A 12,050-nucleotide genomic window follows, 5' to 3' on the forward strand; every position below is an offset into this window, starting at 1 on the left:
AAAAGAATTTATAAAATTATAATTATAATTATTTTAATCTTATTATCTTTTAATTTGTTTATCTGTTAGATTTGATCTTTATTATTTTAATTATTATTTATTTTATTTGATATAATTTATAAAATTAGATTGTTTTCAATTCCATTCTCATTCAACTTTTTAATTTGTAAGATTTATTCCTTATTATTTTAATAAACTTGAAAAAAAATAAAACATTAACAAGCTATTTTCTAGTTATTTTTTCATAAATAACTAAATACTGAAAATTATTTTTTAACTTAATTTCAATGATACTATCAAATATTAGAAAATAATTTATCTTTTTAGAATTTATTTTTCAAAAGATTATTTTCTAAAAATAAATCATTTTTTTTCCAAACAAACGAGTTGTAAAGAAAAAATATGGGGAAAAGAGAAGGAAAAACAAAGATGGGCCTATTAGCTGGATCCATTCGTACCGCGCCTAACAAAATACACAAGCAGCCCAGCTTATCCAGCACCCAGTTTGAAAACCGCACAGCCACAGCTAGCTAGGGTTACTCTGCACCTCTCTATATAAACCCTTCGACGCCTCTCCACTCCTCAAAGCGCCATCTCCCGTCTAGAATTCTAGGGTTTCCCAGCTGCAGTTTCTGCTTAAGCTTTTCAAAATCACATCAATTTCTCATTTTTTTTATCCCTTTTGAAAAAAATCACCCTATGAGGAAGCAATCCCAAAAGATAGGAAGTGCCGTATGACACTTTAATCAGCAGCGGTCACACTCATGTACCAACGTTTCCCATCCACCAATCACAGCCCAAGAGAGGCGTTTCCTCTCCCGGATTCATCTTCCTTTGGTCGCTGATTGATCGGGATCACGTGGGCTACTGTGTGCCGCTGTGTGTGTGATTTGGAACGGGTCTCTGAGGGTTTTATTTCTTAAATCATATTTGTTTCTGAGCAATTAAGGTCTGATGCCACGTCGCCGGTAGCCAAAAAGGCGTAGACCGTCGATGCTATGATTGGACCGAAACCAATCTCATGTTTCGTTTGCTGATAGGAATCTGTGGATCCCATCTTAGTTGATACACGGAGCCGTTTCCTGCGATTACATATGTTTTTCTTGTTTTAAATCTTTTTCAAAAATCATTATTTTTGAATTTTGTGCAGCGAAGGGTATTATGTAGCCAATGATGATTGTTTTTGTTTAGTTGGAATTACCGGCTGAATCTCATTTTGATGTCAATTTATACTGGCTGTGTCTGAGGCATCATAATACTGCATAAAGAAATGTTTCTAATCTTGTTCTTGAGTTCTTGATGAATTTGTTACCTTCTGGGCATTTTAATTAAACCATAAATTAATTATTTTCAATGAATTTGATATCCTCTTCTAAAACCATGTAAAATCTCTTGAAAAATTTATCAATTTTGATGTATTTATGTTCCAATCTCACGCTCTGCTAATCGAACTGGGGTATAATGAAGATTGAGATCAAAGAATTTATGTTATGTTTACGATTTCTAAGTGGAAACGTTGCATCAGGTTAATTCTTTTGGACTGCAGAATCATTTAGGTGGTGGAAAAAATATGTTCTGAACTTACCCACGATTGCATCATGCTTTTAGCTACTGCCAATGTATTGTCTGGAAACACGGCGACAATCAACCCCGGTTGCTGGAGATGAGAATATGGTATTCAGAAAAGCATTAAACTGCAACAAAGCCGAATCTAATGTGATGCATTTGACAGTAGCTAAAAGCAGTTCAAACTTTTAGCTGCAAACCTAGGATAGAGAAGAATATCATGAGGCCAGCGGACATTTGAATAACTCTGCCACATCCAACTTCTCACATTTCCCATATTTTCTCTGGAAATCATAACCAAGTTTCCAGTGAATATCGAAGAAAATACTGAAACCAACATCATGATTTAAGGTAATGTTACAGATGTCTGGTTCAAATGTTTCGTACACAGAAACAGGGGAACCAGTGCCTGTTCTAACAGGTCATCAAGCAATATGCCAAAGCCTTGTCTCCAATATAAAAATACCAGGGCCTGTTTTGTGTTTTTTTCCGGTTGCAGTTAAATGATAGCATATATGAAATGCAAATGAACACTGGAAATCGATCAAATACTGGGAAGTCTCTTGATAGTCTTGGATACTGCAGTTCCCAGGATCCATACGGTGTGAAGGCATACCAAAATGAAATCATGAACTTTTTTCATATTGGTGAGGAATTGAGGTGTCTATAGGTATCATAACTACGCGGAATAAAGGTGCAGAATGCTATCCTTACTAAGGATATTGTTATGCTTGTTCGAGCCCCGTCAGTCCCGACCTAGGATCCAATGAATCGATCAATTCATTTCTCCATTTTCTGTGAAATCAAAGAGAGTCCAGTTGCCTCCGAGAAGTGCCTATCTTCCTAGTTGAAACGGAAATGCTGCACAAAAGACTAGGGAAAACGTTTCAAGACTTCTATTCTTAAAAGATTCTGCACTCTAAAATTCCAGAATGTTACCCTCACCAATAGGCTCCATAGAAACTCACAATAGTAAGATTTAGCTTCTCTGTCGTTGAGAGAATGATTAGCTGGATCTTAAGAACCTACAAAACGACAGGTAGATGTTGTGATCCATGGTTAATAAGAATAGTAAGATAGCCTGAAGAGATGCAAAAACATCAAAGAGAGACAACTATACAGACAACCCAAAGATTTACATTGAGCACTAAATGAATACTTAAAACTGTCTTCACCTTCTTTTTAGGATTTTCGTCATGCTTGTTGATGTGTTATTTGTATAAAATCTACCTGTTTAAATATTTATTCTCAACCAAGCACACGATCATTTATCTTTAGGTCCCTACGACTAATTGTTTTTAGGTCCTCATGACCACATGTCTTTAAAAAGATCAAAGATTTTTTTTCAAGTTTTATTAACTATTATATCTAAAAAGATAATGTATCATTCTCTAGAAAACATTGACAAAAATATCTTATTAATTCATCAAAAATAACAAACATTCCAAGGCATGCCTTTAAAAATACCATTTTTGTGCAAGCATAGCAAATATAAACTTTTACATTGTAAGTATGTTTTTCCTCTTTTTTTCCTGGTTAAAATTTTTCATACATGTACATTTGCAAGATTTGGAAGGAAAATAATAATATAAAAAAATAAATGATTTTGGGCTTAGAAACTGACTGGGCTCGACCTGATCAAGGCTCAATTGTGTTGAATCTCGACTTACTGAGCTATTTTGAGTTAATTTTTTTTCATCCCAATCAAGCTATTATGTAACTTGATTATGAAGATTTTCAAAGCACAATGAGCTCCTCTTTCTCTCTTTTTCTCTCTTGATTTTTCAAGATATTTTAGAGTTACTACAATAAAAAATACCACCTTTCATGGTGAGCTACTCAAATATTTTTCTAGATAGGATATATATTCTTAGATTGAGCAAGAGAGGAGTTTTTTTCTATCTCAATAACACAAAGAGAACACAGAGTTTCTCTACACACAACTAAACACCATTTTTCATTCTCTTGATTTTTTACATGCTTATTACTTGATCAATCAAACTTAAATATTATCTCAAACATCATAGTATTTCTCATTTCATTTCATTTCATGAGAAACTTGTTTTTACACTAACAACTCAAATCCAAAATTCAGCTAGAAAAAGTTTATTTTAAGTTTTTTTAATAATCTCATCAAATATATTTAAAAAATACACATTGACCATTGTGATTAGTGAGATCTATAAATAAATCTTGTTAAATTAGGGTATAATTTTTTTGTTTGAGATTTCATAAAAGTTTCTTAAAATTTTTATAAGTTAAGGGGATTTTGAAATCTCTTCAAATTTTGAAGGACAAAGCCTGCCTCTGGCTATTAAAAACTGGTCTTTGATTAAAATCATCATCTAATTATTCATGTTTAACATTACTAAAATAACATTTCATTTGTATACTAGCTTCAAACCTCCTCTTTTCTAAACTTAGTACAAGTGACGGCTCTTCAATCGGTCATCATGAGTTTAAAATTATCATCAACTTCAAAGCATTTATTATGTTTTGCATATGATGTCTTTTTAATACAATATTTAAAATTATTTGGGAATGACTAGTTCCAAGGTTTATTTCTTGAGTTTATTGAGTTAATTTTAAAATAATATTATTTTAATTTTTTTTTTAGTTTATCCAATCAAATCTCATTCTAGTATGGTTGGGTCAATTAATTTAATGATTTTTAACCGATTCAATATGAATTTGACTAGATCAACCTTTAAACTAATTTGACAATATGACAAAGACCAAATATTGAGCTTACAATTCATGACACTAGTTTAATAACTATAATTTTTAATCAAAATAAAGCAGGCACAATATAATTCACATACTAATCTTCTCCTTCTTTCTTTAATCTTGACTAATCCTAAGTAGTTTTAATATGTATTTGGTAATGTGATAAAAAATATTTTTTAAAAGTATTTTTTAATTGAAAGTGCATCATTTTGTTTTTTAATTTTTAATATTAATACATCAAAAACATAAAAAAAACATATCAATTTAATGCTTTTTCAGGTGAAAATAATCTAAAAATTACTTTAAAAAACAAAAATTACCACAATACTTAATATATTTCTATTTATATCCTGTGTCTTGACTTGTCCTTATCTCGATCTTTTCTATAATTATTTGAAGACATTATGATTATAATGACTTCAAATTATATATTATTAACTTTCTTTATTATTTTATAAAAATTTATTTAACCAACACCTTTTAAGTTTATTAATTTGTTTGATATGCTATATGTGGATCATATATATAGTGCAATTACGACTTAATAAATATTATTACATTTAAATAGAAGAAAACAATACTATTTAATAATCTTATCTTCATACTTTGAAAATGTGAATAAATCACGATTACATTAAATTCAAATAACTATACTAAGCACCTATCTTAAGCGTAATCATATGGTACAAATCTGGTTTAACTGGCTGTATTAAATAGTATTGTTCTATTATAATGAATAATGTTATTTAATTTTAAATTTTCAAACTAAAAACAAAAACTTGTTGTATATATGTGCATAAGTCTGTTTACTTTATTTATATAAAAAAATTATCATGATAAATGATTATCAAATTATTTTTATAACAAAATAGAAAATAATGAGTTTTTACCATGAAAAAGTTTTTTCCTTTAAGAAACCATAGACACAATTATGTAGGGCAAACAGTTTTTTTTAGGAATATTTTTCAAAAGTTTCTCTAACTAAATCTTACTTCTTTGTTTATGTGTTTTTTTCTTATATAAAAGTATTTATTTTTTATTTATATATAGCATGTTCTTTTAATAAATACTTACCACGATTTTGATAAGTAAATTCTAATAAAAAAGCAAAACATTATTCTCTGATAATTTTTATGCTACTTTATGTGAAAATAAAAGAATAATTGATTTAAAAACTTAGCAATAATAAAAATAGATATTTTGTTCTCATTAAATAGTCATGAAAAACTTTTCAAAAAAAAAAGTATGCATATTATTTTCATATTTAGTTATTCATTAAGTAATTACTAATATTATCTTTAGAAACCTCTAATAATATGAAAAGAATGTTATCATTATATGATTTTTAAAATAACATTGTAATTGTTTTATTTGAAAATAATTTTATTTTAGAATATTTAAAAATATAAAATGGAAAGTTCAACAAAGTCAATTCTAGACATTTGAACTTGGTTAAAAATTAGGCTCGAGTACCTAGCTTTTTTTTTTTTTTAAAAGCTAGTCCTATGTGCCTTGTTTTGTTTTTAACTATAAAACAAATAAGATGTTGTCAACTTGATTTTTTTTTCTCTTGAAAAATAAATGGATTATATGTCATAGGCAACAATGTGTCATCAATTGCAATAAATTTGACCATCTCTAATAACTGAAAAATTAGGAAAATTAGGATTCACGAAGTTAAACTTCAAAACCTAGATTTCAATTTAATTTTTACCAATAAATAAATAAATATTAGGAACCTTAATAATTATATTTTCAATTCTAAAATATGTTCTAATCAGTCTCAAAACTCAAAATCAAACCTAATTTAAACAAATTTTGCGGACTTTGTCTTTCTGATGAATCTATTGATATCAAAATTAATTTTTTTTGTGGTCAATTGAAATCTTTCTCTCCCCCACCCCCTTCTTTTTTGATGACCTTTTTTTTATTTTTTTTATTTTTATCTATTTTAGCACCTAGGAATTGAAACATGAAAAAAAAAGATCTGAGGATTAAAGTGTCAAAACTAAAACCAACATGAACTAGAGATGTAAATATAAAAAACTAATTAAAGGACGAAACTAGACATTTCAAAGCACAGTAGATGGATTGTAGTAATTCACAATTCTAATGTGAGCAAACTCTTGTTTATTCGTCCACCATGTAAGAAAATACAAAATAACTCGCTTAAACTACCTAGAGAAGGCGACTATCTAACTTTATTTTTACTTTGATCAATAGGAGACAAAATAAATAAATAAATATGGTTGCTTGCTTTTTAGTAAATGATGGGAAACCACTTCACAGTTTAAAAACATGAATAATCATGGCTATGCCAGGTTTTGGCAATAATTATGTTTACTTTTTACTAACACGCGAAGATGATTATGACATAATACTCTTAGGCACCACCAATCTTGGATTGATTGGTGTAATCAAGACTACTCAAAGGTTTGTTGATTTTCACCTGATGGCCTCCAGCTAAATTATTTGATGATTCTACCACCAGCAACAGTCGTTTATCAAAGCATATTTGAGATTTTTTGCGTTGAAGCAAAATGGAATTTGAATAATAAGTAGGAGTGCCAAATGAGACATGGCAGGACTGAAGAACAAATAATTTTTATTTTCTGAACTCTAAATGACTATATAAATAGTCATTGCTGAATGCTCAATTTTTTTGTTGAATATCAGTAGGGCTCCGTTGACAGTGCCTGCATGCACAGGAGTACTGTCCTCCTTCCAGAGTTCAAATAATTTAGTAGTTCTGATAGTTTTCACTGTAAATAAAAAGATCGATCCAAGAACCTGTCAACAAACTCTCCTAAATAGAGACAATGGTTTTGATACGTTTATGAAAACAGTCATGAAATCATCTCTAATTGATGCACAATCGCCAAAATTAGTTCCAGAATGTCAGACAGAACCACTGTCATTCTGTCAAAGCAATTTACTAGGAAGACAACTGTTCATCTCCCTGTTCCAATATCAAATTCGTTAAGGAAGCCAAAAATCTATGGATATTTGTATATTAAGTTCAGAACACATGATTTGAATGTCCATTGTGCATAAAAGACTTGCAAGATATTTTCGAACTAGCTTTATATATTAAAGAAAAATTATTTTGTATGCTACCCAATAATTTGATTCCTTGAATATAATGGGAAAACAACTTATTTTTTAATGAAAATATCAGGATAACTATGGAGTAAGTGAAGTAAGATTTTGTTAATTCGCGAGCTGTGCCTTGTGTTTTTGATGAGTGCACCGCACGGTACACTTAGTAAACAAACACACTCAAAATACCTAACGTAAAAAAAAAAAAGTCACAATCTTTCCATAGATTGAGAGAGACTCGAAAGTCTTACCATATTCCTCTCCGTTTCCACATGTAGAAAGACGAAAAAAATAAAAATCGATCGTTGCATAAATCATGCTTGTGCAAAGAGCAAAAGAAGAGTGACACGCACATGAGACGTACAGAATCCTACACTACATAGATTGAGGACACGACTCAAAGTCACTGCGACTCCTCAGTCGTCTTCCCTTTTTTCACATCTCTTCCTAGTCCCTAGCCTCCCTCCACCCCTTGAAAAAAAGAAGAAGAAGAAGCTCTTCAGGGGAGTTGGGATTTAGAGGGAAAGATGACCATGGACAAAAGACAGCAGCATCAATATTATGGAGCACCTCCAAAACCTACCAGATTTGCAAAGCATTGGTGTCTTCTCCTGATCTCTATCTTCCTCTTTTTGAATACAAGAACTCTTGCTTTTGATTATGGTGATGCCTTAAGAAAGAGCCTTCTTTACTTCGAGTCACAACGTTCCGGTCGCTTACCCTACAACCAACGAGTCACTTGGCGTCACCATTCCGGTCTCACCGATGGCTTAGAACAAGGAGTTTGTATAAACTTAATTTCTTGACTACCATATTAATCCCTCCCTAAAAGTCTCACATTCTAATTTTCTCAAAATAATCAATTGAATTTTGTGTAGGTAGACTTGGTTGGAGGATATTATGATGCAGGCGACCACGTAAAATTTGGACTGCCAATGGCGTTCACTGTGACCATGCTTTCATGGAATGTAATAGAATTTCAACATCAGATTGCCGTTGCCGGAGAATTAGAACACGCATTAGAAGCAATTAAATGGGGCACTGATTATTTCATCAAGGCACATACTAGCCCGAATGTGCTATGGGCAGAGGTATGATACATTGCATTAATTACAATTCAAATTTGTACTAACTTGCTGCTTTTATGTTCATAATTAATTATTCAAACTTTATTGCTCCATGTTGTAAGGTGGGTGATGGTGACACCGACCACTATTGCTGGCAACGGCCAGAGGACATGACCACATCACGGCAAGCTTACAAGATCGACGAGAATAATCCCGGGTCAGATCTTGCTGGAGAAACTACGGCGGCAATGGCTGCAGCATCAATAGTGTTCAAGGGAACAAACCCGCATTACTCTCACCTACTCTTGCACCATGCCCAACAGGTAAATTCAAAGACCAACTTTAGTCATTAGATAACTTAGATCTTGTGTGGGGTTATGATTTCGACTTACAATTTCACACAACTCTTTATTCTAGTGGATTCTGTATTAGTGCAACATAATTTTATAATCATTGTTTTGGTGGAGTTGTTTGAGTTTGGAGACAAGTATAGAGGTAAATACGATGAAAGTGTGGGGGTGGTGAAAAGCTACTATGCGTCGGTGAGTGGATACGAAGACGAATTGCTGTGGGGAGCTATGTGGTTGTACAAGGCCACCGGCGATGACAAGTATTTGGAGTACGTCATCGGCAATGCTCATTGTTTTGGTGGGATTGGCTGGGCCATGACAGAGTTCAGTTGGGATGTCAAGTATGCTGGCCTTCAAATCATGGCTTCCAAGGTAAAAGCAAACCTTTTCATCTCTCATTATATGCTTCAAGTTCAAAAACGGCTATATTGGTTTTGGAAATCTTTATAGGATTTTGCTTTTGTCCAGTTTCAAAGATGAAATAATATTAATTTACTTTAAATCACACTTTCACTTTTTTTTGTCTCTTCCCTTTTGATAAAGTTGATGGGATGGAGTGAGCCATGGTTAAGGTATCGGGCTATTGAAGCATAAACCCATGTACAGGTGTTTAAATTTCTTTTTGGCAATTTTTAAATTAATCCCCCAATTATGAAGCCATTCTAAGTTGAATCTCAAAAGAATCGTCTTTTTAAATTGGATCCTCAAAGGTCAATGAATTAATTCTTAGTTATATCCATGTTTTTTTTTAAAATAAATACAATTTTTTAACAAAAGATTTTAGACTTTCTTTTAATCACCATCATTTTACAATATTATAATGGAATTTATTGGAAGTTACAGGCAAATGTATTTGATTAAAAATTATTGAATTTTTGAAAATTATTTAGAAACTAACTTTGATGAGATGCAAAAAGTTGGTAATTTTTTTTAGTAAAAAGTAATTCCCTGTACTACAATTTTATAAAATCTCATAATTTTTAGTTTTATAAACTTCTTTTAAATTAAGCTCTCATTGTATAAAACCCTTTGTCTAAATATAATTTAAATTTTAAAAAAACTTTTAAGTTAAATTTCAAATTTGAAAGAAAACTCCTTGAGATTTTGAGCGCAACAACTCAAAATCATTGCCACTCGATAAAAAAAAAATCAGAAGAACAACATGTTAACACTTGATGATCTAATATCACATGAATTTATCTTATTGACACAAAGAGAAAGAGAAAGAGGTAAGAAGATGAATAATATATGCATGTGTAGTAGAGCAAAAGCTATAACATGTTTTTCATAACCTATTTTTGGATTGTATATTTTTATTTTTTATTCAAAAATAAAAAAATTAAAAATTAAAAATCTAAAAATATTTTTAGAATATGAGGAGATGAACTTTCGAGCCGCAAAAGATAAAAATACCAAAAAATAGCCAGATTGAGAGATTTCAACAATATAGAATGAAGAAAGAAAGAAAATTGAGGTTGAGATCCAAACATGACCAAAATTATAATAACCAATTAGGTTTATAGACTTAATTAAAATTTTAACAGACGTACTTGAATTAATTAAGGACTTAATTGAAGTAAAAATTAAGTTTGAAAGTCAATTGGGTAAAAAATGAAAAAATTAATTAAGTTTAAGAACTTGATATAACTTTTAATGGGTTTTGTGGATTCAATCAAGGACTCAATTGAAGACAAATCAAGTTTGGAGGCTGAATTCAGATCAATTCGCAAAGATCAGGAGATTAGGGACACAATTAAAACTTTGAAAAGCTAATTTGGTGCAATCAAGGGCTTAATTGAAAGAAATTTAAAGTATCAAGTTCAATTGAGGACCACATTAAAGAAATCCAAAACCAAAGATCAAATTTGAAGTAAAAAGTGTTGAATTTTAAGGGTCAAATTGAAAAAGGCTAAGAGTGAAATTCCAAGGAATCTGAAAGATTATGGCTAATTGGGGGCTCCATTGCAAATTCTAAAGGTTTAGGGACCAAATTGAAAAAGACTATAAAAACAAAAGAAATAGATGCTCAAGTACCCACTTTTTAGCCCTAATTTTTCCTCATCTCTTCACCAAACCATACTAATCTCTTGCCAGGTTACATCTTAGTACTTGTACTTCACTTTAAGATAACATTTCAACTCTTATTGCACTAAAAAAACCTGCAATTTCTCTCTCCAAAACACTTGCCATCACCGCTCCTCTTGCAAAAACAACCTTGTTTCCTCGTTTTATCGGTTGCAGAGCAGGATAAGCTCTTGCCTTTAGCTTTGATGAATGGCTGGGATCTATTCCTCAACAGGAAGGGTCGAGATCCCATCAACCCATGTGTCCTAAAACCTCATTATTTCTCTTATAAAAATCCCATAAAACCCTAATTCAAGCAGCCTGGGGTAAGGTAGAGGAGTATTGCTATAAACACTATCTCTTAATTATGATTGTCGTCGCACGTGCGCGCGCAGCATGGCGGGATGTCAGGGTCAAGGAGTTGCCACCTAGTTGTTTTATTTAGGGTCATTAGGAGACTCTAGTGGATTGATCTTATAAAAAATTCTAAGGTAAGAGATTGGTTGTGACTAGGAAAGGTAAGAGATTGGTTGTGACTATAAAAAATTTAGGGTCATTAGGAGACTCTAGTGGATAGGAAAGGTCACTATCTTTGGTCTGGACGTAGTTTAAAGGTGTTGATGCATTCCTAGCCGGTGATCTATCTGTGGATCAGAACAAAGATATACACTAATGAACAAAACTGGCATTTCAAATTTAGTATGGGCTTGTATGCCTAGATAAATCTTTATAGAAAGAATCCGTATAGGTGCTGTGAAAAAGGTTTACCTATCCTGGAAGGCGAATGTTTTTTCCACATATATTGTGGTGAAAAATACTCCCATTTAAAATTGGTGAATATTAAAAAAAAAATCCTAAGAACTTCCTAGTTAACTCCTGATATTTAATGTTAACCATTATTTTTTAGAAGTAAAATAATTGCAGTTATTGAAATAATGACAAAATCCTTAAGGAATTTTACAAACCTATTGTAAATTCCTCAAACAAATACAAACAAATAAAAAAAACATTTTCTATAACAATGCTAAAAAAAATTTCTCTATTTTTTTATGAATAAAAATGCAATTTTTTTTAAGGATTAGGCTGTATGTAAGAGGCAAAAATATTTTTTTAGGCCATGTTTGACAAAAGCTTATTTTTCTTTAAAACCAAAACTGTTAAATTAGGCTTAGGAGGT

At 31.3% G+C, this 12,050-nt stretch overlaps 1 protein-coding gene and 3 non-coding genes across 5 annotated transcripts in view; all 4 read left to right on the plus strand.

Annotated features, from left to right (window-relative positions):
- The first annotated feature begins 694 nt into the window (after positions 1–694).
- On the plus strand, positions 695–760 carry LOC133693052 (small nucleolar RNA U49). Its single transcript, XR_009842064.1, has one exon. It is a non-coding gene; the product is annotated as a small nucleolar RNA U49 (small nucleolar RNA).
- Positions 761–948: 188 nt separating this feature from the next.
- On the plus strand, positions 949–1,096 carry LOC133693051 (small nucleolar RNA snoR2/U65). The gene has a single exon (XR_009842063.1). It is a non-coding gene; the product is annotated as a small nucleolar RNA snoR2/U65 (small nucleolar RNA).
- Positions 1,097–1,165: 69 nt separating this feature from the next.
- On the plus strand, positions 1,166–1,254 carry LOC133693046 (small nucleolar RNA snoR77Y). The gene has a single exon (XR_009842059.1). It is a non-coding gene; the product is annotated as a small nucleolar RNA snoR77Y (small nucleolar RNA).
- A 6,349-nt stretch (positions 1,255–7,603) lies between these two features.
- The window catches only part of LOC133691429 (endoglucanase 11-like), a 36,871-nt gene continuing 32,424 nt past the window's right edge, over positions 7,604–12,050 (plus strand). The window contains exons 1-4 of one of the 2 annotated variants that reach the window (XM_062111933.1): positions 7,604–8,174; positions 8,271–8,483; positions 8,582–8,782; positions 8,927–9,181. In XM_062111933.1, the coding sequence (XP_061967917.1) occupies positions 7,920–8,174; positions 8,271–8,483; positions 8,582–8,782; positions 8,927–9,181 (924 nt within the window). In that variant the 5' untranslated portion in view covers positions 7,604–7,919. Of the gene's footprint in view, positions 8,179–8,270; positions 8,484–8,581; positions 8,783–8,926; positions 9,182–12,050 lie in introns of both variants that reach the window. The other variant, XM_062111934.1, reaches the window with a different exon arrangement.

This window comes from Populus nigra, chromosome 4, assembly GCF_951802175.1.
Source record: "Populus nigra chromosome 4, ddPopNigr1.1, whole genome shotgun sequence".
NCBI classification, from domain to species: Eukaryota; Viridiplantae; Streptophyta; class Magnoliopsida; order Malpighiales; family Salicaceae; genus Populus; species Populus nigra.